The sequence below is a fragment of the Ambystoma mexicanum genome, chromosome 6p, assembly GCF_040938575.1.
Source record: "Ambystoma mexicanum isolate Mex_15411 chromosome 6p, UKY_AmexF1_1, whole genome shotgun sequence".
NCBI classification, from domain to species: Eukaryota; Metazoa; Chordata; class Amphibia; order Caudata; family Ambystomatidae; genus Ambystoma; species Ambystoma mexicanum.
This window is the reverse complement of record NC_090935.1, coordinates 1,235,919,831-1,235,947,611: the sequence shown is the minus strand read 5'-3', so window position 1 is coordinate 1,235,947,611 and position 27,781 is coordinate 1,235,919,831. Positions and strand designations below refer to the sequence as shown.

The window sequence follows — 27,781 nt, the reverse complement described above, 5'->3', positions numbered from 1 at the left end:
GGTTGTGGGTGGAAAGGTCCAGCACAACTCTCAGGCCTGCCTGTTTCTTCTTCTGAATGGTGAAAATCCTGGGGTAGAAGCCAACGCCTCACTGGGAGGCTGGAACTTCTTCCACTGCCTGGCTCTCTACGAGCGACCGGATCTCCGCCAAAAGAGTTGCTGTCCCAACCTGTGGGAGTGGAGGGGAGGAGAGGCTGAGGTGGATAGACTGTACACCGTGGATACTACAGAGGATCCAGGGGTCTGTGAAATTCTGGCGCCAGAAATGTGTGTGGAGAGCAAGCCTGCCACCCACCGGAGACACGTGGACCCGACGGGGCATATCATACCTTCTTTCCTGCTGAGGCTGAGGAGGGGGACTGGAAAAAGATCTTATTCTCTCCCCCCCCCTCCTTTTTGTTTGCACCGGCTCTGGGGCGGCGAGTGGTCCGGCTGCCTGAATCTGCGTTCCTGGAAGCCGCCCAACCTTCCCTATGTACGACCCTTCTCTGAGCGCTGTTGAGATTGGGTGTAAGATTTGGCCGTGGTCTTTGTAAGAATGGACAAGGACTTGGCTGTTTGTGAGCTGTTCTTCTTCTTCTTCTTGTCCAGCTCTTCGTCCGTAGAGGAGTGGAAGAGCCCCCCCCCCCCCCTCGAACGGCAGATCTAGGATGCGCTCCTGGACGTCCGGGTTGAATTTCGTCGCCTGGAGCCAGGCCGTGCTCCTCATGTCCGTGGCAATGCAGGTGGCACGGCCCAAGGTATCGATATGTGCTACTGTGGATTCCATGAGGTTGTGCGCCACGAGCTTGGCCTCTGCTAGCCTCGCCTTAAAGCGAGATTGGCATTGGGATGTGGGGGAGGAGGAGTTCTGGGAGGAAGTCTGCAATTTCCCGTCACAACCGTTGGTTGGCGGCAGCCAGCATGGCATCTGTGTTGGCCTGAAGCAGGTGCAAGGAGGTGTTGAGTAGATCTTCTTGCCGTAGGCCTCTAAGATCTTCTCCTCCTTGCCTAGCAGCGCCGCAGAGGAGGCTGAGGACGACTGAGGCTTGGAGTATAGTGATGCTGTAGCGATCACCGAGGAGTGTGGCAGAGGAGGGGACGAGAGCAAAAGTGTATCCCCCTCCATCTGCCTGTACTTGGTGTCCAGGCGTCGGTTGACCGGCTGGACTGAGTGGGACTTGAGCCAACCCTTCTTGGCCAGGGAGACTACATTGGTTTGCAGTGGAATCCCTGTGTTAGCAAAGGGGCAAAGGGGCGTCTTGTAAGGACTTTAGCCAGAACCCCCTCTGCCGGTTGTTTGACCTCGCGCTGAGGGAGGCACAGGTACTCCGCCAGGCCAGCAAGACGTTCATGGAAGGCCCTAGCTGAGGATGGCGTGTCCGGATCTTCCTCCTCGTCCGTGTCCTGCGGATCCGGAGGATCTTGAGGAGGAGGGGTAGATGGAGCCGGAGGCTGGGGTACAGAGACCGCAGCCGGACGCTGAGGAGGCGGCGGCAGAGGTTGCGGAGTTGGCTGTGGAGCCGAAGGAGGCGGCTGCACCGGGGCTTGGGCTCCCAATGAAGGCATCTGTGGTGCCTCTAGCATGACGGTAAGGACTTGCCTAACTGCGTCCTTGATGATAGCCCCCATCTGCGGAGACCTCATGAGGCCGAGGAACTTGTCGAAGATCACTTCTTCACTGGCCGAAGAGGTGGTAGGGGGTACCAACGGGGTAGCGGGGAACTGCTGTAGCCGCTGTGTACCCAGTCCGTATGGACGCATGGGAAAGCTGCCGTGCGCAAATGAAGGGTAGACTGTAGGCCACGTACCTGGTTGCGACCAGTCCCACCTTGACACTCGTTCTTCTCCGAATTCTTGGAATGGCATTGGACGGGTGTTCCTAATTGGCATGGCGGCCATTTTGGTGAGCTGCCTGCCACGTGTCTGCGACGTGATGCCCAGCCCGCTGGGTCCGGCCTGGTCCAAGACTCTAGCGTGTGGATCACTGGGCCTACCCTGCTCCTCGGGTCTCGGACCGGTAGGTGTGACACTCTCGACCCGGGCGTTGGTTGAGCTACATATAGGCACCCCCTCAGACGTAGTGCTGGTATTGGGGCATAGCCCCTCGGCCATCGTGCCGGTAACAGGGCAGAGCCCCTTGGGTGTAAGCCCGATACAAGAACCATCCGGTCCCTCGACACTGCGTCCGGGAGGATCCGAGGACCCCTCGACCCGAAGGCCAGTAGCTGTAGCAGCCTCGGTGCACGTGCCAGTAGAAGGACCTGGCCGGTCCCTCCTGCGTGGGAGAGTCCCTGGGAAGGAGTCTCCCTTGCGGGGTGCGCTGGAAAATATCGGCCCTACCTTGGACCTAGGACGAAGCTGCACAAAGTTCTTGAGATCCTCTGGAGGCGACTTCTAGAAGACCTCCCTCCAACTGGCTAGTCTGTTCTTCAGAGCCTTCGAGAACAGTGAGTCACACGCAGAACATGATTGCCAACCGTGGTCCGGGCTAAGGCAATGTAGGCAGAAGGCATGGGGGTCTGAAGTTGGGAAGAGCCCATTGCAGGATGGACACCTGCTGAACCCTGTAGAAGTCGACATGCGCCAGGGAGGAGCGTGACGCCTGAGGACCGAGTACCTGAATGATAGCGAAGACAAAAAAGACAAAAGTATCCGCACGTGGAATTACATGGCCGAAGCCAACCCCAGGAGCGCTGGTGAATTCGGCCCGTTCTGTCGACGCGCAAAATGGGACAGAGATATGGCGCCGGAGGACGGAGTCAGGACAGCGCATGCTCCCTGGGCCGCGCCCACGCGCGCCTCTAAATTTAAAGGCGAAGAAGGTTTTTCTGGTGAAATAGGTTCCGTCTCCCATCCCTTGGAAGCCACGCCCATACAGTATGGAGGAAAGGGGAAGGGATGTAAGAGTAACTGTTTCGCTACAAACACATCAAAACTCAGCATCTTATTACCTATCCTAAACAAAAACACTTGTCTCTATTCTTTGCAGCTTCTCAATCTTACAGACTATTCAACTGTACTTGTGAAAGCTGACCCCAAAATATGCTTTTCCCTAGACGCCATGACTTACTGATAGGCAAGGTGCTGACCTACTCTTTTGTCTCTCTTAGCCCTTTTCAGTAGGGGTATGATCACACTTTTTGATGTATTCTCATTTTTTCACATTTTAGATTCAGTTTACATGTCCGCTGTATGAAACAACTCTTTGTTGTCCTGAGGAAAGTTCGGAGCCCCTGAAAGTCATTTTCACTCAAAGACTCTATTGGTTGCAAAACCAAGATCCGAACTAGAAACACCAATGTGTTGACAGTAAAAATGTGCCTTGAATTTGTTACAGCACATTCACTAATATTGTATTTGGTACTCGCGATGCTCTAAGCATACATATGTTGATATTGCTTGACAAGTGTACCCGTGTCCTCTTGTTTTTTAATATGTTGTTTATTTCTTAATTAAACTTTGTTGATCATCTACAGTTAGTTTAACTATTTACTAGCTTAGAGTAGTCTTCCAAGCACCCCCTGTGCTTTTAAGGGTGGGGTAGCCTGTCCTCCTGTTCCTTCTACTTCAGTTAATAAGCACTGCCAAAGCCATTAGGTTGGAAGTTTGTCTTTAGGGAGCCAGCACAGCCAAAGTCAATGGGCAAAGTCAAAGTTCTGATGCTCCTTTTCTTAGAAAAATGTTCTTAAATAGTTGGTGTTCAAAAAGAAATCACAGCAATTCAAGAGGAGTCACCTTCAAGAAAGCACAATCTGAAAGGCCGGTGCAAGTGAGTTGAGGTCAACTCAGAGTAGGGTTAAATAGCACTCCCAAATGTAGGAAGCACCCCAAATGGCAAAAGGATAATATACCGCAAGTTGTTCCAGCTGGATGCCTTCTGGATGCAGTGCCAGCAGACCCTTGTTCCTGGTCCTTGGTCGTGTTGACAAAAGGAAGGACGTCTGGCGGGCTTGTGCAGCAGCACTCGAGAGAGGGACTCGGCAGCAAGGGATTTCCATTGATTCAGCGGCTCCTTGTGGTTTTAGCGACTTTTTCTTAGTGCCAAATAAGAAACCGCTCCCGTTGGAAGTTCCTTGATCCCTCGGTCCTAGACTCTGGTGAGGGGACTTTGGGCACGGATTTCCTGCTTCTGTAGGGTCCTCTGGATGACTACGAAGTTTTGGCTGGATTCGCACTTTGGAAGACAATGCACTCACAGGTGGTCATGGTACCCTGGGTATTGGGTTTCTGCAGCCTTGGAAAGTCACAGCAAGTTGGGGGTTGCACCCAAATAGTTTGTCTTGAGGCTCGTTGGTCTCACCAGCCTAGGGGAGGAAGTCATCCCGTACAGGTCTTCCCTATCGATTCCAAAACGGGATCAGCACAGTTGCAGGGCTTCACTGGGCACTTTGCGTTCCAGGAAGGTGCTGCTGGCGTCTTTTCTCATCTTCTGCTTCGGATGTTGTCCTATAGTGGTCGTCTCTGCTCTTAGTCCCAAAAACCTCACTTTTTATGCAAGTTCCCATTCATTCACAGCCCTTGGCTGTCAATCACACTGCAGGGTGGCTGTCCTCAAGGACAGCCAGGCTCGCCAATTGGAACGGTTTCACTCAGGCACACCTAGAGTCAAAGCAGAGGGAAGTTTCGAGACCCTCCCTCACTATCTGCCTTTCCAGACACACTTGAGCCTGGGCGGGCTTCAGTTCTGAAGTCCGCCAAAGGCAGAACCCACAAAGGACAACAACCTGAGGCAAACAGACTAACTAACAAGAAATGGCGAAAAAAAGAAGACCAGGGTCATTTTGTGAAAATGGTCACCCTTGGGTGCAGCACTGCAGCTGAGGTATCAGCCTGCAAATACATGTCACCAGGCAGTCAATAAGAAACCACTGCCACAAGCCATTTAAGTGAGTTAGTGGAACAAAATGTTACATGAGGAATGGGTTAAAGGAGTTACTATGTAACCCCCAGCACTCCACATAGGGTGATGTGTGCTGCACCCATAAAGGAAAGGTATGTAAGATAGGGGTCATCTTACTATTCTTGGGAACAGTAGTTCACCCAAGAAAATTTAGTTAAACATTAAGAGAAGTTCAAGGGACTTCGCACAAAAGGTTCTGTGTGTCGCAATGCAAATGCAGATGCCTATGGAGTTTACCAGACTCCATAAAACAGTAAGGAACACAGAAAATCATCAGGAGGATAGCTCCGGGGCAACATGCTCGCCTTGGAAGCAAGACACGGAGCAACAGAGGTTCGATCCCCAGGTCTGCGCTTATTAATTTCTGGGTATTAAGTGCGTTATAAATAACCTAAGCGTGTTATAAATATCCTATCATAGTCAGGAAAACACATGAGCGAGTGAGAAAAAGGTCCCACACACTCAAGAGTCAAAATTAAAAAGCCCAGAGTCCAGCAAAAGAGCTGGGGGTCTCTAAGGTGAAAGGGAATTAGCAAAGAAATGAAAATCCTCCCTAACGGGGTCCTTCAACACATGGGTTTAGGTGAATACTTTATTGGTTGTGTGCGGCTTCTGTATACTAACCATGTGGCTAAGGTCTGCACCAGTGGCAGATTGCCAACAGCCTTTCGACTGGGACGCGGGACACAACAGGGGTGCCCTCTGTCCCCATTATTACTTGCATTAACAATGGAGCCCCTTAAGCTGCTGTTGTGTGGCTAATCAAGATGGCCGCAGCCCGAGAGGCTTCGGCCGAGGTACCGATACACTGTTAAAAATCCTCCTCACTGTGGTCCTAGGAGCAACACTTCTAGACCGCGGCCTGTAGGAGCGCATTGGCCTCCTAATGCGCACCTATACCTGCAGGCACTGCAGGATCGTTCTTCTAAGTTAATGGGTCAAGTTGGGGATGGGGGAGGGATAGGTGAGCTGGTAGGTTATGGTTTGTGGCGTGGGTGGGTGGGTTTGGGGTGGGGGGAAGCCAAGTTATTGATTAGTTTGTTTACTGTTAATGATTTCCAGGTTAACTGAAAGGTCCCTGATGACTCGAGCTACTCATAAAAGGCCAATACACATAACCAGTATGAACAACTTGATACACGCTCCTATTACCCTGATAACGGCCCCATCTCTATGCCTCTCCAAGCGCTGTGACCACGCACACTGAAGGGGGGAGGAGGGCTATGGAGTTTTCGACTTTGTCATGGAATATAAAGGGGTTCACCAACCCGAAGAAAGCACGTCTAATCACAAACTACAGCAGAAATCACATAATATATTAGGCCTACAGGAAACACGTCTCGTCAAGGGGTTCTCCCTTCCCAGACTCGCAGGGTGGGGCATTCAGAGGTGCGACTCTTCCTACACATCACATTCTAGAGGGGTAAACTCCTATATACACGGAACCTTACAATATCGACTGCACAAACAGATCAGGGACGACGAGGGTAGGTACATAATACTTGCTGGATAACTGCATGGAACTAAACACCTACTCATAAATGTATACGCACCCAACACAGACTCCCCAGAGTTCTTCCACCAATGTGCTAAACACATGTACAAGTTTTCCGGCTACAAGCTTATCTGGGCCGGTGATTTCGACCTCGCCCTCATGCTAGATTTAGATAGATCAACAACTCTCCAAACAACACCCCCCCCCCCAATCGCAGTTAAAGCATGGTCCGCCATTTCCCAGTATCATGACCTGCACAACGTATGGTGGTCACACAAGCCTGGGAATACACGTTCATCTCGGGGGTACATGGTAGCTCATCCAGGATCGACTACATAATGGCCTCCCACGTCCTTTGGAGAGCGACAGAGTCTTCTATCCTCCCTCGGGCCTTGTCCGACCACTCACCCGTTCCGGCCCTCCCTTGTCCGACCACTCACCCGTTCCGGCCCTCATCGTTGCCCCTACAAACCCTTCCGGCTCCCCTTTGGTGGAGTTTTAGAGCCTCCGTCCTGAAAGACTTGGCTTTCCGGTCCGAGATAGGACAGGATATTTAGACCTTTTTCCAGGCCAATGCCGAATCGGTCCCTGATCAAGGGTTAATTTGGTAAGCCTTTGAGGTCTATTTAAGGGGGTGTTGCATCTCTAAAGAAGCCGGGGTTCTTCAAGCCCTTAGAGTATCCATGAAGATATTGGAAGATAAGATTAGGGCTGGGGCGAACAAATGGGGACATGCGGATACTCCCGAGCTTCGCAGCGAGATGCAGTCCCACAGGGAGGAACACCAACAACTTACTGTCCGTGGGGAGAAATACCTGGGAGATCCGATCCTCGTGACTAGCTACAGGGAGGGTGTCTGTCCTAGTAAAACCCTGGCCTGGGCTATCGGGAGGGAATGACAACCTAGCTGCGTAACCGAGATGCAGGACCCCGACGGGAACCCTGTCAAAGACCTGCGACGAGGCAAGCCTTTCTGGCAACCTACACCACAGGTCACCATCACCACGGACTCCTCTCTCGAGTGTTGGGCGGCCACCCTGGACAACCACTGCGTCCACGGCACCTGGACTCAGCAGGAACAGGAGTACCACATCAATTTGCTGGAGCTTAAGGCGATCTGGCTGGCTCTCAGAGCCTTCCTTCCGGTTATCGAGGGCACTGTCGTCCTCATTCAGGCAGACAACTCGACCAGCATGTTCTCTGTCAACAAGCAGGGAGGTACCAGATCCCCCTCCCCAACACCCCTACTGTGCAGGCTTGCAGTCAGCATGTGGGAATGGGCACTGGAGAGCAACATCTACCTCATGGCTGTCCACCTACTGGGGGAATACAACCTGGAGGCAGACAACTAAGAGTGGCAGTTGAACAACCTAGTACTGCAGGAAATCTTATACAAATGGGGCCACCCCCAGGTAGACTTCTTTGCCTCTGGGGACAACAGGAAGTGCCAACTGTTCGCTTCCTGGAAAGTTCAGGGCCAGGGCTCCATAGGCGACGCATTCCAGATCAATGGGACGGAATGACAGCATACGCCTCCCCACCAACACCACTGATGCACAGGGTGCTATGCAAGATCAAGGAATCTTGCCACCTCTGCGTCATTCTAATAGCACTGTGGTGGCCTGTTAGGCCATTGTTATCAGAGCTGTTCAGCCTCTTGGAGATGCCACCCATTACATCTTCTGGCACAGTAGGGGGCAGGGTCATCCACACTGCACCACAGAAACTAGCCCTCACAGCGTGGTTCCTGAACAGGTCACGCTAGGTCACCTCAGCCTTTCCCAGGCTAACCTAGAGATCATACAGAGCAGCAGGAGCAAGTCTACCAAGGCCTAGTATAAGAGCAAGTGGACCTGGTCAGACTCTAAGGGTATCAACCCCTTGCATGTACCTTGGACGACGTGCTCTCCTTCTCGGCGCACCTCGCCCATTCAGGCGTACATGTGGACACTTGCCGCACTTACTTGGCAGCCATTGGGGCGTACAGAAACTCAGAAGAGGAGACTTTTTCCTCTTCCAACCCGATTGTCAGGAAACATTTGACGGGGCTCGCCAGGCTCTACCCGCCCATCAAGAGGCCACACCCTGTGTGGGACCTCAACAGAGTTCTGGGTGCCCTGGCACACAAATCATTTGAACCAATGGCATCTGCGGACATCAGGCTGGTCACCATTACGACGGCCTTGCTAGTCAGCCTCACCTCGGCTCCCAGAATCGGGCGAAATCCACTGATACACATACTGTATGGGCGTCCCTTCCAAGGGACAGGCGACTGATCCTTTTTCACCAGAAAAAAACCTTCTTCCCCTTTAAATTTAGAGGCGCACGGATGTGCGGCCCAGGGAGCATGTGCTGCCCTGACTCTGCCCTCTGGCGCCACACCTCAGTCCCCTTTTCCGCGTTGACGGGAATGGCTCGAATTCACCAGTGCTCCTGGGTTTGGCTCCATGTAATTCCACGTGCGGATGTTTTTTGTCTTTGTCTTGTTTATCATTCAGGTACTCGGTCCGCAGGCATCACGCTCCTTCCCGGTGCATGTCGACTTCTACAGGGTTCAGCAGGTGTCCATCCTGCAAAGGGCGCTTCCCAACATCAGACCCCCACGCCCTCTGCCTATGTTGCCTTGGCCCAGACCACGGTTGGCAATCATGTTCGGCGTGTGACTCGCTGTCCTCAAAGGCACTGAAGAACAGACTAGCCAGGTGGAGGGAGTTCTTCCAGAGGTCGCCTCCAGAGGATCTCAAGAACTTCGTGAAGTATCGAACCAGGCTGAAGGTAGGCCCTATATTCTCCATCGCACCCTGCAAGGGAGACTCCTTCCCAGGGACTCTCCCACGCAGGAGGGACCGGTCAGGTCCTTCTCCCAGCACGTGCACTGAGGCTGCTCCAGCTACCGACCTTCGGGTCGAGGGATCCTCAGATCCTCCCGGTCGCAGTGTTGAGGGACTGGAAGGTTCTTTTACTGGGTCTAAACTCGGGGGGGCTCTGCACATTTACCGGCAACATAGCCGAGGGGCTACGCCCCAATACCGGCAATACGTCTGATGGGGCGCCTTAACGCAGCTCTACCGACGCCCGGGTCGAGGGTGTCGCACTTACCGGGCCTAGGCCAGAGGAGCAGTGTAGGCCTCTTGATCCACACACACAAGTTTTGGAGGAGGCCGGGCCCAGCAGGCCGGGCACCACGTTGCAGGCACGTGGCAGGCAGCTTGACAAAATGGCCACCGCGCCAGAAAGAGGCACCCTTCTGACGCCATTCGAGGAATTCGGCGAAGAACAAGTGTCAAGGTGAGACTAGCCTCAACCAGGTACGTGGCCTACAGTAGACCCCTCATTTGCGCGGGGCAGATTTCCTTTGCGTCTATATGGACAGGGTACGCAGCAGCTCAAGCTGCTACCTGCTACCCCGTCGTCACCCCCTGCCACCTCTTTGGAGGACGTGCTCTTTGGGAAGTTCCTCGGACTCATGAAGTCACCTCGGATGGGGATTATCATCAGGGAAGTCCTCCCACAATGCTAGTGGCAAAACAGATGCCACTGCCGACGCCCCAGGGCAGCCACCTCCTCCGACTCCCCAGCCGACTCCAGCGGGGGCACTATCGCAGCCTCCTCAGCTCCGGCTGAGGGCTCTGTACCCCAGCCTCCGGCGCCATCTACTCCTCCTCCACAGGATCCTCCAGATCCGCAGGATACGGATGAGGAGAAGGATCCAGACACTACATCCACAGCCAGGGCCTTCCACGAACGTCTTGTTGGTCTGGCAGAGTACCTGGGCCTCCCCCAACCCGAGGTTGAGCAGCCGACGGAGGAGGTTCTGGTTGAAGTCCTCACGCAACGCCCCTCTGCCAAATCGGGGACTCCTATGCAGACCGATGTAATCTCCCTGGCCAAGAAGGGCTGGGTCAAACCCCACTCGGCCCAGCTGGTTATTCGACGCCTGGACGCCAAGTACAGACAGATGGAGGGGGATACACTCTTGCTTTCGGCCCATCCTCAGCCACACTCTTTAGTGATCGCTGCAGCATCACTATACTCCAAGCCCCAGTCGTCCTCGGCCTCTTCCTCTGCGGTGCTGCTATGCAAGGAGGAGACCATCTTGGAGGCGTATGGCAAGAATTCAATTCCAACACCTCTTTACATCTACGTCAAGCCAACGCCAATGCCATGCTGGCTGCCGCCAACCAGAGATTATGGCAGGAAATTGCAGACTTCCTCCCGGAACTCAACCATTGCCGGGGACGACACAGTTCTCACCTACTCCACACTTAAGGTATTTTTAGCAGGCAATATGGTTGTATCTTGGTTTGGAAGCACACTTTCAATTGTAATTTTCCACTTTTGGGACGTGTAATGAGCATGTTGATGCGCACTGGCCACTTTGGCGGCTCCTCTAATCAGGGTACACTGGACTAGCAGCCTTTAAGTTCCTTTAGACTTGGCAGTACACCTCTTGATTGACCTTTACTTATTCTTCTATTTATGTTCTATTTATGTACGTGACTTCAACGTGATTATAGTTGAAAGGACTGAAACGCTCTCTATTCATGTATTCTTTACAGTTTAAACCTGCTTGGCTCAAGAAGAAGGGATATTGTTCCCGAAACGCGTCAGCCACTACTCAATTGTATACATGGACTACCATTACTTATCACTTTGTTGACAGTTATCTTAGCTCTTTTTCAGTTCGGAATCTAAGTGTGAACTGATTGTTAATTGCAAAATAAAAACCTGTTTGGTTTCTTTTTACAACAAGTGATTTTTCTCATTATTTATGTGACTCTAAATACAATGGAACGATTAAGTTGAATTTATTTGACATTGATGAACCATCAATTGGTGGATTTTGAAAAGAGTGCAGGGGACGGGAGGGCTCCTACCTTTGGATCCTCGTTTTTTTCCTCACTTACACGTTACAGTGATTCTGTGCCAGGATCACTTTTCCTCCCCGCACCTGGAAAGAATAAACATATTTAGAAAGTTTACTTTATAATTGAAACACTTGGTGTGCACCTACTTATCCCCTTTTTCCTCCCGGAACTCACCACCCAGAGCCAATCGTGCTTTAAGGCAGGGCTAGCTGAAGCCAAGCTGGTGGCGCATGACCTCATGGAATCCACAGTGGCTCATATTGATACCTCCGGCCATGGCATCTGTAAAGCCACGGACACAGCCTGGCTCCGGGCAACAAAATTCAACTCGGATGTCCAGGAGCGCATACTAGATCTACCATTCGAGGAGGGGGGGGGGGGCTCTTCCACTCCTCTACAGACGAGGAGGAGCTGTACAAGAAGAAAAACAGATGGCAAAGTCTTTATCCATCCTTACAAAGACCATGCCCAAATCGTACACCCAATCTCAACAGCGCTTGGAGAGGGGGTCGTACATTTGGAGGGTTCCACGGCTTCCAGGAACGCAGATCCAGGCAGCCTGACCGCTCGGCGTCTCGGAGCCGGCGCAAGCAACAAAAAGGGGAGTGGGGCAGTAAGGGGTTTTTCCAGACACCCTCCTCAGCGACAGCCTCTGAGGGGAAAAAAAGCATGACATGCCCCTTTGGGTCCACATGTCTCCAGTGGGGGGCAGGCTTGCTCTCCATGCACATTTCTGGGATCCTATCCGTATTATCCACAGGGTACTGCCTTCCTATCCCAGCCTCTCTCCTCTCCTCCCTCCTCCCCTCCACTCCCACAGGTTGGGACAGCAACTCTTTTGGCAGAGATCCGGTCGCTCGTAGAGAACCAGGCAGTGGAGGAAGTCCCAGCCTCCCAGCAAGGCTTTGGCTTTTACTCCAGGATTTTCGCTATTCAGAAGAACCACCAGGCAGGCCTGAGAGTTGTGCTGGACCTTTCTACCCTCAAGCTCGCCTTCCCCCTGCAAAAATTAAGATGGTTACGCCAGCTTTTATAACAGAGACATTGGACAAGGGAGACTGGATGTGAAGGGCGCGTACCTGCACGTCCCGATTTGGCTACCCTCTTCGGTCTATCCTACGGTTCAGGATCATGGGCTACCATTTTCAATACAAGGTCCTTCCTTTTGGCCTCAACTCGGCCCCCAGGGTTTTTACGGACTCTTGAATGCCGTGGCGGCCCTCCTCCGACCGCAGGGCCTCCACATCTACCCATACCTAAAGAACTGGCTCATCAGGGCTACATCTCCGGAAGCGGTTCACCACTCTTCCTATGCCCTAATGAACACACTGCACGATCTGGGCTTCTTGCTTCAATCTCAAGAAATTAAAGCTGCGGCCCACAAAGACTCTGACATTCCTGGGCCTCATCTGGGACATGTGCTCCTAGAAGGTCTTCCCGTCGGAGGACAAAATCTCGGACATCAAGAGGGTCACTGCCCTCTTCCTTAGCAGAGAGATGACCTCGGCATGGTAGTTCCAATATCTCCTGGGTCTACTGCAGCAGTCCTATTAGCCGTTCCGCACACGAGACTAAGGATGAGGAGGATTCAGCTGCACTTCGCGACCTCATGGAATCATGAGCAGGGCTCTCAATCCGAGATGATCAACGTTCATCCATCTCTCCACCCGGACCTAACATGGTGGTCCAGGGACTGCCACCTACGGGCGGGCAATCCCTTTAGGCCGCCCTCCTCGCAGACTCCTCGCTCGAGGGGTGGGAGCCACCCTGGACGATCTCTCGGTCCAAGGCACCTGGACTCGACAGGAGCAGGAATACATCAATGGGTTGGAGCTGAACACCATATCTCTAGCACTCTGAGCATTCCTACCACTTCTCAGGGGCAAGGTTGTCCTCATCCAGACAGACAACTCGACCAGCATTTACTACGTCAACAAGCAGGGAAGCACCAGATCACCTCCTCTGTGCAGACTGGCTATCAGCATGTGGGAGTGGGTCCTGGAAAATGACATTTACCTCACTGCAGTCCACCTCCCCAGGGGAATCCAACCTGGAAGCGGACAGGCTCAGCATGCTGGGAGCAGACTATTATGAGTGGCAGTTAAACAACCTTGTTATCCAGGAGATCTTCAACAGGTGGCGTCACCCCGACGTAGATCTCTTTGCCACCTGGCACAAGAAGTGTCCCCAGTTTACATCCTGGCAAGGTCAGGGCCCCGGCTCTATGTGCAACGCATTTCACCTCCAGTGGACCGACATGAAAGCCTATGCCTTTCCGCCCACTCCCCTGATCCACAGGGTAATTTGCAAAATCAAGGAGTCTTGCCGACTCCTCATCATTCTAATAGCCCCATGGTGGCCGGCCATGCCATGGTTTTCAGAGCTACTCAGCATCTCGGAGGTGCCCCCGATTCACCTCCCAACGGGCCCAGCACATCCTCTGGCACAGCAGGGGGGGTAGAGACATCCACTCTGCGCCAGGGAGACTAGCCCTCACAGCGTGGTGCCTGAGCAGATAATGCTTCGGCACCTTAGCCTCTCACAGGCCAATCTGGAGATCATACAAGGCGCCAGGAGCAGGGCTATCGGGGCCCAATACCAAAGCAAATGGACCAGATTCTGCCACTGGGCAGACTCCAAGGGAATCGACCCCTTGGCATGCACTTTGGACGACGTGCTCTCCTTTTCGGCACACCTCGCTCATTCAGGTCTGCAGGTGGACACCTGCTGCACATACCTTGCAGCCATTGGGGCTTACAAGAACTCGGAGGAGGGCATTTTCTCCTCCTGCAACCCTATTGTCAAGAAACATCTGACGGGTCTCGCTAGGCTCTACCCACCCGTTAAGAGACTGCACCCTGTGTGGGACCTTAATATAGTCTTGGGCGCACTGGTGCACAAACCATTCAAGCCAGTGGTGTCTGTGGACATCAGGCTGGTCACCATCAAGACGGCCTTACTAGTCTGCCTTACCTCGGCTCGTAGGGTCAGCGAGATCCAGGCGCTCTTAGCTAAATGGTCCTTCCTACGTTTTTCCTGATCCCAAGGACGAAGTACAGACAGTGCTGCACTGCCTGGATGTCAGGCGTGCCTTGAGATTCTACTTGGACAGGACCAAGGGCTTCCACAAATCGGACGCCCTGTTTGTCACTTTCGAAGGCTCAAGACCAGGCTATCAGGTCTCTAAGGATTCCATATCCCACTGCATGGTCTCTGCCATCAAAGAAGCATACGAGTGCCAGCACAAGCCACTTCCGGCCGACATGCATGCCCACAAAGTCAGGGCCAGGGCAACGGCCATCGCATTCCAACGCAATGTCCCTTGGCAAGTCATAAGCAGGACGGCCACTTGGGCCTCTCCCTTGGCTTTCTGCAAGCATTACTGTTTGGATGCCGGCTCTAGAACTGATGCGGCTTTCGGACAGGCGGTTTTCACGAACCTATTTGCTTAAGGAGAGTCTCCTCTCCAGCCTGGGGCTACAATAAGTTGTAATCGCCCATACAGTATGGAGGAAACGGGACGGGACGTAAGAGTCATTATAAGTTACTCACTGTAGTGACTAACGTACTCTTAGTCCATAGTCCCCTTTCCTCCATACGTCCCACCAACCTCCCCCCTAATTATACTGGTGTCATTAGGCAATGTTAAATCTATTGTCAACGTGTCAATGGGGACTGAGGTGTGGCGCCGGAGGGCGGAGTCAGGGGAGCACATGCTCCCTGGGCCACACGCCTCTAAATTTAAAGGCAAAGGAGATTTATTTTGGGTGAAAAAGGTTCTATCTCCCATCCTTAGCGAGGGACGCCCATGCAGTATGGAGCAAAGGGGACTATGGACTAGGAGTACGTTAGTCACTACGGTGAGTAACTTACAATTTCTTGGCGACTGGTACGAGGACTCCTGTACCTTCGACCCAGTCCGCACAACATTGAATGCGTGGTCGAGGTTGGTTAAGAGACATGGGCTTACCGCCCGTATTGTGGTGCGATTCCCTTCTGGAATTGCCTGGGACTCGCCCCAATATTTGACCAAAGGTCATGGGATGCTGACAAGTGCATGTACCCAGAAGAGCAGTTTGTGATGCCAGAGAAGTTTGCTGCAAAGCTAGGAGACAGTCCTATTAAAACACTACAGTATTACAGAGTAAGGGCAGCGGTCCGCCGGTAATGGCTGTCATTCCCATGGGAGCCAGACACAAATGAATGCTTGGGTGCAGTGGCATCCACTGGAGACACCAGGAGGCTACTATCCAGACTATATTGACTATGTCAAGAAGGGCAGACATCAGTAAACGGGGCATGGCAGAAGTGGGAGACCCATTTTAAACATTGAGATAATGGATGACCAGTGGCAGAGATGGTGTCAACTGATGAGCGGTGTATTGCTTAATGTAAGGTTTCGTCTGATACAACTTAAGGTGTTGAACCAGCTCCACTATACACCAGTGCGTATTTCCAAATTTACCACAAACGCTAGTGATGAATGTGTAAAGGGTTCGGGCTGACTAATTTCACATGTACTGGGGCTGCCCACTAGTTGCACAATTTTGACATGAAGTGGCTGATGTTTTGTGTGACATAGGGCAGATAACTCTGGTGCTTTCTCCGCCTAAGTACCTCCTGGGGGACATTGGGAAAGTGGTAGAAAGATTCTTCAATCTAAAGTGTATAATTGCAAAACAAAAAAATTATATTGAAATATTGGAAATCCAAGGCAGCCACTAACTGGGCAGGATGGCTCAAGGCACTAAAATGTGTCAATGACGGAGTGGAGGGATATACCGCAATGGTTGTATCGAGATGCAGGCCAAAGGATATATGGGGACCCTTCCGGGTCTATCTCACACGGACAAACAGTGGGTCAGGGAGTGGTGATGAAGTGGATCTCTAATGTTTTACGATACTTTGGTGTATAGGTCATTCAGATCAGATCTACTAAGCTGGACATAGATGACCAATGCCAACCTCATGTGTGTTATGCTAAGAACGTGATGTGGTCTAATTGCTGTGCACTGTACCATGTCTATACTAAAGGAGGTATCCCTTCAGGATAATTACTCCCTCGGGTAGTAAAGAAAACTCTACCTTCAGGAAGGGTTTAGAGAGACAAAATACAACTTTGTAAGGGAACGCGCTTCCATTTTCCCGCAAGCTGAACCCCCTGAGGAGCGATCGTGTACTGTGACACTCGCCAGATTTCTTCACCATAAGCGACTGCGATGTGGATGCGTGCCCCCGTCTTGGCGGATTAGATCCCTTGCTGATCTCAGTAAAGGACTGCATGTGTAACACGCTATATATATATGCGACGCCCACAGAGACGACTTTAATAATTGTTTCGGCTGCAGAACCTTGATTACAAGATAGTGCACCCTTTACAGTTTTCAATAAGTGCTTGAAGACGGAATAATACCCAGCCTTCCCCTGTACTACTCTCACTCTGATGCTAGCAGCACCAACATGGTTTGAGCACTTTATTATGTTAATGTGCTTCATTGTTTGATAAAGAGAAAGTGACGGATCAATAACACCCTCCTGAAGAAAGTTCGAATGAAAATATACGAACTGAAACATGTCGAGGCATTATACCAGTGATTAGATCTTCTGGTTTGTATATTTAGGTCTTCATTGACAAAGAATTTTTTCCACTCCTGTGTAAGTCATATTAAGGTGTAAACAGGAGTTGTGCCCTAGTCTATTTAAAGACTAGTGATGAATTGTCACAATTGATTTTGTTAGCATTTTGCTTGGTGTCACTTGCACTTTATATTTTGAGTTTTTAACATCTGTAAGTTTTTATGATGTTTTTTAAAGATTATTAAATAAAATGTATACATTGTGATATTAGTTTGGTGTAGCTGACTGTGTTCTCTCTAACTTTGCAATTTGTATTCTGTACCATGTCTGCCTACTGTTAAATAAGATTTTTAATTTTAAAAAAAGAAATTAGAGATGGGTCTGCCTAATACCAAGAGAAGTCTTGTGAAGTCTCACACCAGTTGGACTATACAAAATCTTACCTAACAGGAGTTCCTTTTGAGAGGGTGGGGATTGACATTGTTGGTCCCCTATACCCTCCAACATCTTCATGCAACCGGTTTATATTGGTTGTGGTGGACCATGCCACCAGGTACCCTGAAGATATTCCAATGAGGACTGTTACTGCTCAGGCACTGGTTAAGACCTTACTTGTTATTTTTACCAGAGTAGGATTTCCTAAGGAGGTTGTATCTAACAGGGAGTCAGACTTTATGTCCCACTACATGGAAGCCATTTGGAAAACCTGTGGGGTCCCCTACAGGTTCTCAACTGCCTACCACCCACCCTCAGACAAATGGGTTGGTAGAGAGGTTTAATACAGCAATGAAGAGCATGATTGGAGCTTTCGAAGAACCACTTGGAAGAAAATGGGACCTTCTTCTGCCATGCCTCCTGTTTGCATATAGAGAAGTTTCTCAAGCTGGAGTGGGCTTTAGCCCCTTTGAGTTACTTTAGGGTCATCCTGTCAGGCCCTTTGGCCATGATCAAGGAGGGTCTGGAAAGTGCTCCTTCCCTCAAGCCAGTAAGGATTACTGACTATGTGCTAGGCTTCAGAAAGAGGATGGCACAAATGATGATGGTGGGGGGGGGAGAGGGTGGAGGAGGGCTGCTGAGAATTTGAGCTGACTCCGGACTTTACAACTGGCCGCCGCCGAAACCACAGACTCAGGAGTGGGTTGCGACACTAAGCACTTCGGAGTAGAGTCCGGGGCCTTAAATTTCTCCAGCCTCCCATTGACAGCCGGTTCCGGGAAGGGATGCCTCATCGTGTGCAGGTCCTCCTGCCACACGTGGTCCAAGATAGGCACGGAGAACACAGCTTTCCGTCTCTTGCCCATGTGGTCAAACAGGAAGCACTCCTTACACTATTCCTCAGGAGTCAAACCAAATTCCACACATGCCTTAGCCATCATGGTATGAAACGCTCCAACATCATCGGGAGGGGATGGTTGTGCTGGACTACGAGGCTGTTCCACCTCCCCGTCTGAATCCCACGTTGTGTCCCTCGTCGGCGACGAAGAGCCAGTAGACATGGACTCACGAGGCACACTGTCCGACTCTGACTCCAGCAGCTCACCCTCCTCAAGGTAGGAAAGAGGACGATCGTCGCTCATCAGCAGAGGCCCCGGCAACCCCACCGTAGCTGACGAACACGGTGGAACACCAGCTGCTTCCATGACAGGACCCACCGGAAACCACATGCATAGGGGGTAACCTCGAATCCAGCTGGCCCAACAAGGATTGCAATGTGGACAGAACCTGGAGCGACAACAGAGCCTACGGTTTCACCAGCGGGTAACTAGCCGGACTAGTCCCCACAGCCCCTGACGTCAAAGGTCCAACACACTGCAGCCCCAAGGCCGAAGGTTGCAACACCTGCTCCCGGTCATCGTCCACCTCCGAGGACACCGAAAAAGTAGCCGCCTCTTGATGTAAAATGGCATCCGGCATCAGAGAGTCAAAGGCGGAAGCCTGCCACGCGCCACTCATCGGCACCAAATCTTCAGTATCCAACCTCGATGACGAGAACAACATCGTGCCTTTATCAAACCCTGTTGTCGCCGGAGCTGATGACACCACCGTTGACGCCGGTATTGTAAGATGGCATAGATACCGTTGACAACGGAAACTCCTGTCGACAAGGACGGCTTTGGAACCGCCACCTGCGGTGCAGATTTCCCCGGCGAGCCAGTGTGCTTAGCCACGCTGGACCGGTGCTTCGAGGACTCTCGGCTAGAGGACGACCTGTTATGGTCCCCGGAAGAGAAGCGCTTTGACGACAAGTCCTTCTTGGCCTTTTCCCGAGACGCCCCTTTGCCAGAGCTCGCCTTCTCGGGCCTACCTCCAGACCCCCGGGAATGGTCCGACCAACCATGTTTGGACGAAGCAGCCCCCTTCGATAGGTGCTTACTCAAAGAGGCTCCACCATTCTTTCCGGCCTCCAACCCAGGAGCCGGCCGAGGTTTCCTTGCTGAAGGCTCAACCGATGCCGGCCGACGATGATCCACCGCCTATGCAGGCCGCTCAGAAGACAAGCTCCTCACCGATCCCACCTCGGAAGCGGCGTAGGTGTCATCATTAAGCCAGCAAATCAACCGCTGATTGCGGTCCTTAAGGGTCTTCTGGGAGAAACCTCTACAAAACTCGCAAGAGTCAGCAGAGTGATAAGGGTAAAGGCAATAGATGCAGTCCATATGCCCGTCCCCCTCATGCACTTACTTCAGCCCACAAGTCGCACAGGGCCAGGACAGAGACTTCTTCGGACCAGAAGACATCACAAACCACCATAGTGCAAGCATGTGCAAAAAACACGAGGTGATCCCAACACTTCAGAGACAGTGAAATCTGAAGGGAAGCCACAGGGCGGGGCTATTTATACCCTACGTCCTATTGGTGGGGTCTAAAGCACGCAAAAAGGATGTTGATGGGACACTGAAGTGTCGAAGTTTTCCATAGGAAAACGCTAAGTTAAAATGACAGAGGTTCTCAGCCTGACGACGGGAAATATGAAAGATACCAACGCTGGAGAAATGGAGTTACAGGAAAGAAACTACTCCCTTCTGTGTGGACAATAGGGCATTACATGCAGTTACCAAGACTGATGCCTATCCCTTTCCCAGACCAGATGAACTGGTGGGTAAGCTGGGCTCAGCAAAATTCCTCTGTACTTTTGACCTGACAAGTGGTTATTGGCAGATTGCCACGACTGACCAGTCCAAGGAGAAGACCGCATTCTCAACTCCAGAAGGCGTGTACCAGTTTAAGGCCATGCCCTTTGGCTTAAATAATGCACCTGCCACATTGCATAGAATGGTTAACCATGTTCTGAATGGGTTAGATAACTTCTGCATGGCATACTTGGATGACATTGCATTGTTCATCCTTACCTGGGAAGAACATCTTGACCACCTGGGACATGTGTTGCAGGCCCTTCAACAGGCCAATCTGACCATCAAAGCAAGTAAATGCCAAGTTGGTCAGAGTAAAGTGGTCTACCTTAGTCATGAGGTAGGAGAAGGGGAGATCAAGCCCTTACTCAGCAAAGTGCAAGCTGTAACAGACTGGGCCGCGCAAACTACTCAAACTCAGGCAAGAGCCTTCTTAGGACTTACTGGTTATTTCAGGAACTTCATTGGGAACTATGGGATTATAGTTTCTCCTCTGAAAACCATATCCTCCCCCAAGTACCCTAAAAAGGTCAAGTGGAATGAAGACTCTGAAAAAGCCTTCCAAGGCCTGAAAGATGCCCTCTGTAAAGCTCCAGTGCTGAGAGCTACAGATTGCACTCGGGCCTTCTTAGTCCAAACGTATGCTCCCAACACAGGGATATGAGCAGTTTTGAATCGTTTTGAGAGCAAAGGCAGGGAGCCCCCCCATCTGCTTTGGTGGTAGAAAATTTAATATTGGGAAACAAGGTGACCAACAATTGAATGTGAATGTTTTTCTATTGTGTGGGCCCTGAAGAAATTCAGACCCTGCCTCTATGGAACTACTTTCAATATTCAAACTGACCAAAAACCCTTAAGGTGGCTGATGAAGATGAAAGGAGAGAACCCAAAATTGCTCAGCTGGTCCGTAAGCATACAAAGCTTTGACTCCACTATTGAGCACAGGTCAGGTACCCAACATAAGAATGCTGATGGTCTCTCCAGAAAGTATCACCGACTGGGTCAAGAGCGTCATTCAGGAGTGGATTGGATGCTCCTGTCCCTAGTATGGGATGGACGAGTGTTAGGAAGATTTATCATTTTTATACTGCATCCCCTCTCCTAGTGAGGTCCCCAGCACGTTTTGGTAGACTTCCGGACCCTTTTCTTTAACCCTGAATGAGTGGAGCCTTTTACCACTCATTCATTTTTGTGGGCTCTGTCTTTTGGAACTCTATTCTTTGTATTCTACCTGTACTATGGAGTCTGTCTGCTCCATAGCTCTTAAAGACATCTGTATTTTTACTATTGCAGCACCCCTAGGTTCCTCCTTTTGAGATACATTTTCTCATCCTCAAATAACTACAGTTCTTAAAGATAGAGAGATACTTAGAATCTCTCTCAAAACTTTATAATCTGAGAAATTGGCACACATGATATGGCATTTGTAACGCGCCTGTACACCAATGTTTCACCTTATTTGGAGTGCCAAAGGGATACCTAGTATCCCCCTTCTCTCTGCTCCTGTGATCTTTCAGTCACACAAACAATCTCCTAGTTATGGCTGGTGGCAGTGGATATGTTCTACCAACTATCGTCATTTTTGCAACGTAGGCTATGTCCATAGCCTCAGTAGTGCACAATAGGGTCTCCAAAGTACCAACTTGGGGTCTCCCTTCTTTTTTCACCATTACTAACGTGGTTGTTCTTTGTTGGTCCTTCTGACATTCTGGAAGGGGGAGATCAGTGTGTGATTTTGCTTTTGGCAGGAACCCTTGGGTGTCCCCGCCTAGGCTCCAGAGTGTCTGGGCAGGCAGGAAGTGGGGGAGGGGTTTTTCACCCCCCCTGTCTTTTGACTCCCACAGTGCCTAAATAGGACCAGCTCCCACAGTGGGTCTGGCTGTCCTGTTTGGACAGCCAAACGCCCCTTGTTTAAAATGCTGAGAGAGATTGCAGAGGAGTGGGTGCTGGAACTGTATAAAAGGTGAGGCTTCATGAGTGAAAAGTAAGTTGACCACTGGAAGTTGAAGTAACCGAAGAAGACGGCCAGAGACGCCTGCGGATCCTTTACAACACTGTGAAGCAGCCACTCCTGTCCTGACTGCGATTTCTGTGTGACAGGGGTGCTCCGAAGAGGGCCACTGCTTCCCTTTGGCTGGTGGGAACAACCAGTCCCAAGACAAACTTTGATTTGAGCCATCTCTCAAGGTCCTGTCAGTTTCCAGAGCAGCGTAACTCCAATACCAGGAGACCTGCTGCCCATTTCGAGTGCATCGTTGTAGAAATACGTCCAAATCTTTGCTGAGCCCTCCTGGACACTCCAGAGATCAGATCCAACTCACTCAGACTCCCTCATCCGAGTGCGAGACTGCAGGAAGCTAAGAAGATTGACTGGGTGATCCATGTCCTTTGCGGTTTTGGCACCTTTTCAGCAGTGCCAACAGAGTGTACCAAAAAGCTTCTGAAAGTCGCGCACCAGGTCCTCTCTCTCTCGAGACTTCTACTGAGAGACTGTGTCCATTGTCCTGCCTTCAGTCATCAGACCAAGGAATTCAGAGGTTTGGTCCAGAGCTGCAATATCACGAAGCATCCAGCACTAACATTTTCTTCTAACCAAAGGCACTGAGGGGGGGAAAAGTATTTAGTTACCTGATTCCAGAAATCCACTCCAGAGCATTGGAGTGCACGTAGAGGTGCCCAGGACAACGCCCTCTTACCTCCGACTCAAACCACTGCTTGTGTCCCTTTAGAGAGTACTTTAATAGGGGCTCCAGCATTAGTTAAGTTTCTTGTATCTTTCTTCCTAGAGACTAGAAAGTATCCACAGGAACGTTTGATTTCTTCTGCTTTGCAAGACTTTAAACCGATACAAACTTCCTTTTATCCAGGGCTGTGTTTTTCTGACTTTAAATGGATTGCTCTGCTGTGCAAGTGCCTCTAAAACCTGAAGCTCTGCTAGGGTAACACTAACCAACCGTTTTCTCCCCAAAAATCACTATCTTATATGTGTATGAGGTCGAAATACAATCACTGTATTAGTGGGTTTGCGTATTTCCGATAGAACTGTCAAACTCATGTAACAATTGTATGCATTCAGCAGCTACTAACTAAGAAGTGACTAATTTAAAGTATTGAAGACTAGATCTATGAGTGGTGGTTCATTGTGCTAAGTATTTAACAGTGACTTGTATGTACATATAATAAATATATATTTGAATATACATTTGTCGAAGTGTTTCTTTGATGTGCTTTACTTGCTGGGTTCAGTGTACTTATCTGCAGCTCATCTCTTCCTGTTAAGATAAGCCTGACTGCTCTGCCGCTCTACCAAGGTCGCAAGCCAGTACAGACTGATACTAAGAGTTGGGGATCTACAAACCACTGGGATAACTTACTAAAGTCTTTCCTCCATGTAAGACTTTAGGAAAACTCCCCTAACAGCATGGTGTTAGTCTGGTTGTAAAGATACAGCATACACATCTGAAAATCAGTACTAGCCTGGCATTTCTTAATGAAGATCAGAAGTTATTTCCACAGAATAAGTACTCGCACTACACAAGGTCCACCAAGATACAGCGGGAAGCACAAAGCGCCATCACACAGTAACTACAACTAAACAATAGCCCAAGGAAGTCATCCCACGAAAAAAATTCAAACAATACAAGTTAAAGATAGTCATGGCAGGAGGAAACTAAGGACTGAACACGCAGGCCGACCTAAACAGACACACTAGGACGCCCCACCAAAAATACTTTGACCCTGAACCATTCAATGTCTCAACTGACCAGGGCCACACAGAGAATAGATGGTACCAACCCAGTTCCACACCCGAAGTAAAGGTTGACACCGCTATCGCTCCATGGTAGTAGATGGTAAACGCTCCATACAATACTCACTACGATAAAGCTGGATCAGCGGAGCACCTGCCCAGCGAAACGGTATAAAAGGAACCAGCAACAACCCCACCCACAGGGATACAGTCCGAACGGGACCAGAAGTACCTGACAAGAAACCTGGCATCGGGATACAGACCCCACTAACCCAACCCTCGATTTTCTGCATACTTAACCCACACAAAGTCACACAGCCATTTCTCTCCCAGCAATCCGCACACACTTTACCACACCACAGCAAAAACACACAAACACCCACAGCACACAAGGTCTCGTCCGCTCCGATACGTGCACCAAAGCCCAGCACTTGGCAGATACTGAGCTGAAGCTGCCAACAGCACACCACGTCTCCCACTCTCCTACTTCCCTCCTCCCGACTAACCTTACCCGCCCACCTTCTGTTGCAGATTTGCCAGAGCGCCTGGAGACCAATTCTGTTGGTGACGGTGCGCTATATAAATACCTTTACCTTAACATAGTAATGTGGGAATCGATAGTCAATACAGAAAACCTATGTTGTGTCCTTCTATCATGAGATTGTTTCTTTGACCTGTGGATTAGAAATTGCTTTCTATTTGTAATTATTGAACAAAGCATTTTATGTAATGCATTTCACATTTTAAGGGTTTAGTTTCTGCATTCATTATATATATTTCATTCTCTTTCAGGCAAATGGTTTGTGAGCACTGGAAAAGATAATCTTCTCAATGCGTGGCGAACTCCTTATGGAGCAAGCATCTTTCAGGTAATGTCTAAAGTATGTTCTGTGTCTTATAAGAACATGCCCACTTGGTTGTAAACATCCCTGTTTTGCAATGTAATGAGCTGATTCTTAATACTAATCCTGGTGCTTGCATTTCCACTTTTTGTAAAATTCTGTGGAAATAAATAACTTGCGGTGAGGTGATTAACCACTTGGGGTTGGGGGAATTCATAATGTGAACTTGGAATCTGGCATTCATTATTTTGTTGTTAGCCATATCATAAAATGCTATGTTTAACTGTAGATTGTGCCGTGGCCCACATTTCAGGAACATCATGACCTTCGCTACACCTCACTTCATCTAGTCTCTAACAGCTGGTGAACTTGAATATCCATATTTGAAATTCTATATAAAATAAATGCCAACTTCCCTGCTGATTTTTTTATTTGGATTAGTCCAATATCATAGTTGTGTGTAGCCATTATTATTGCCTCATCCTTAATGTCTCTAAAAGCTTTTAGTAGATTATCTTTATTTAGTGAAATTATTAATGTTTTACTTATTCATGAAGCTTGTGTGCGCTTTTATCCAAAGTGCTGAACAAACAGAAAAAGATACAGCAGTACAAATTGTAAGTGTATTGACAAGTGTGATGAATCTAATGAGATCATCACCAGGACCCCGGTATGAGCCTCCTCTTACGCAGCCAGGGGAAGGCTGTCGCTACTGTTAGGCAAGAATTGATGTAGTAACGCTGTGGGAGACTACACGACACTTGTCCTCTTAGTATTGGGTAACCCACCTTTTAGTATAGGCCTGTACTACACAAGTTGGTAGTGTGAGTGAGCAGCCAGGCTTATCTCAAGAGGGGTAAATGTGAGCTGTAGAGCTGTAGCAATGAAATTCACCAATACAAGTAACCAAGTAACACTTACACTCAAGGTTTTAGTTATAAATAGTTATTTATTTAACATCAGTTTTTAAATAAGCATTCTTTGAAAAGGGCAATATATGTAACAATCAAACATACTTTAAAATACTTTTCCAGAATCAACACAAAGATAGTAGATACTCTTTAGAGATGCTTTTTACACACTTCCTACACCCTTATGTAACTTCACTAACTAGGACAGTAATGGTATTTATATATGCCTAGTACACTTTGGAGATTCTATTGTTTGTAGAAAGGAAAGGTTAAGGGAAGGAAAAAGGTTAAACAGGTTCTCGGAGCATGCAAGCACTTAAATCTTCCAATGAAGTCTAGACAAAAACCTTTCCCAGCAAAAATAGTTTGAAACCAAGTTATCACCTCTGAGGGACAGTAAATGTCAAAGACAAGTGGACTTGAAGAGTCTGCAGGGAGCCAGGACAGCCAAAGTCAATTGAAGCACGACAGCCAAAGTCGATTGAAGCATGCTCTATGGAGCTGAGGCACTTCTTCATTAACAAAGTATTGCACAATGTTAGAGAGTTCATTGAAGAAAAATCACTGTAGGGTCACAAGCTGTTACACTTATGAATGGTAGAGCTGAAATCAACTCTAGCAAAGTAGCTGCTGCAAGTCTCAACTGAGAAGAGCAAAGCAAAAGACACTGAGGTAAGTACCCCAAGTCGGAACAGTACCTTTGGTTAGAAGAAGAGTGGTCCAGCTGGCTTCTGTCTGGTTGCAGTGATGCAGATCCTGGGTTCCTGGGCCCAGTCGTGGGGACAAGAGGGAGGACGTCTGGTGCACTCCTGCGGCAGCAATTCGGACGTCGGTGGCAGCTACAGGCTCTTTTCGGATCAGCTGCACTTTGCGGTTTCAGCGCTCGGGTAAAAGCGCCACCACGGATCTTGGATACCGGTTGGGCTTCCTTCACTCCTTGAGTCCTGCACTCTGGTGAGGGGACTCGAGCTCTGGTCGTCCTGCTTCTAGAGGGTCCTTACAGCAAGTCCGGATGAGTTGGTCCCACTAACCCAAGGGAAAAAGTCGTCCCTTCCGGGGCTCCTCTTGCCGATCAGAAAAGGGAGTTTCAGCACAGCAGCGGGGCTTCACTGGGCAATTCAAAGGTCCAGGAGAATGCTTTGTTCACAGTTTCTTCGTCTGGTGTTCTTCCTAGTGGTCGACACTGCCTCTAGTCCCCAAACCATTGCCTTTTAAGCAGGTTTCTCCCATTCATGCACAGCCTAGCTGTCACTTGGTTTTAGGTAACCCACCTATTGGTATAGGTCTATATCAGGACCCAGACTGGGATCAGGGCCCTTGGCTAACACCAACACATACCCCTGAACCGGACGCTATCTGCCTAGATCCCCCTTCTCCTCCACAGAGGGATTTGTCGCCTATTGACAACCAGATGTTCTTTAACATCATTTTAAAAAGAACAGCCGATCATTTCCAAATTGCAAAGCATGAAGCTGCTCCAGACTCAGACTTCGTGGAGGATATCCTCAAGGAGAAGGCGCTGACTACTCACGCCATCCCCTTACTAAACTCTGTAGAGGCACCTGGCCCCTTCCTTGCTGTCCCAGTCTCTCACACGGGCGGTCAACCCCTGGGATGAGAAATTATTCCGCCCATCACCTTCCGACCCCCTCTACATAAGGGATTGTGCTACACCGGACTCCTTTCTGGTTACTACCGCTTGGAAGAGGGCGGGGTCACCGCCTCTGCAGCCTACTCCACAAGGATCGCAAATAACACCACTCTTGGCAAGTTAGTGATGTCCAATGGGGCCTAGTTCAGGATGGTCTTCAAGATGTTCCAGAGCCCACTCGATCACGCCTGCGGGCGGTCGTGGCTGAGGGCAGACAAGTAACCCATAACATACTGAAGAACACGCTGGACTCGGCTGAGACCACTGGACGCACCCTAGCCCAGGGGACCTTACTTAAAAGACACGCCTGGTTGAAAAACACTGGCTTTAAACCCGAATTTCAAGCCTCTCTAATCAACAAGCCAGTGAAGGAATCCAACCTTTTTGGGAAGGCGGTTGATGATGCCCTAGAGACAGCAAAGAAAGAACACAAAACACTAAAGTTGCTTAGCCAGATCACGGCTAAACCCTTCCACCAGTGTGAAGGCTTTAACTCACACCGGTCCTTTTGCGACCAATCCTTCTCCCACTCTCCCCAAGGACAATACGGCTCAGGGAATAACCCCCTGGTCCTTCGGCCAAGGCTCATCTGGTAGCCTCCAATACCAACAAAGAGGCCCTCGTAGGGGCAAGGGTAGAGGCAGGAGCTCTACTCCTAGAGGCTTCCCCGGCCTCC

General features: G+C 50.0%; 1 protein-coding gene across 4 annotated transcripts in view; it reads left to right on the top strand.

The window, feature by feature from the left end:
• The window catches only part of LOC138510333 (transducin-like enhancer protein 4), a 507,737-nt gene that overhangs the window by 454,947 nt on the left and 25,009 nt on the right, over positions 1–27,781 (top strand). For all 4 annotated transcript variants that reach the window (XR_011280364.1, XR_011280365.1, XM_069625899.1 and 1 more), the window contains one exon: positions 24,494–24,570. Coding sequence is in view for 2 of the 4 variants with exons in the window: in XM_069625899.1 (XP_069482000.1) it covers positions 24,494–24,570 (77 nt within the window). In the remaining 2 variants the exon portion in view is untranslated. The remainder of the gene's footprint in view (positions 1–24,493; positions 24,571–27,781) is intronic.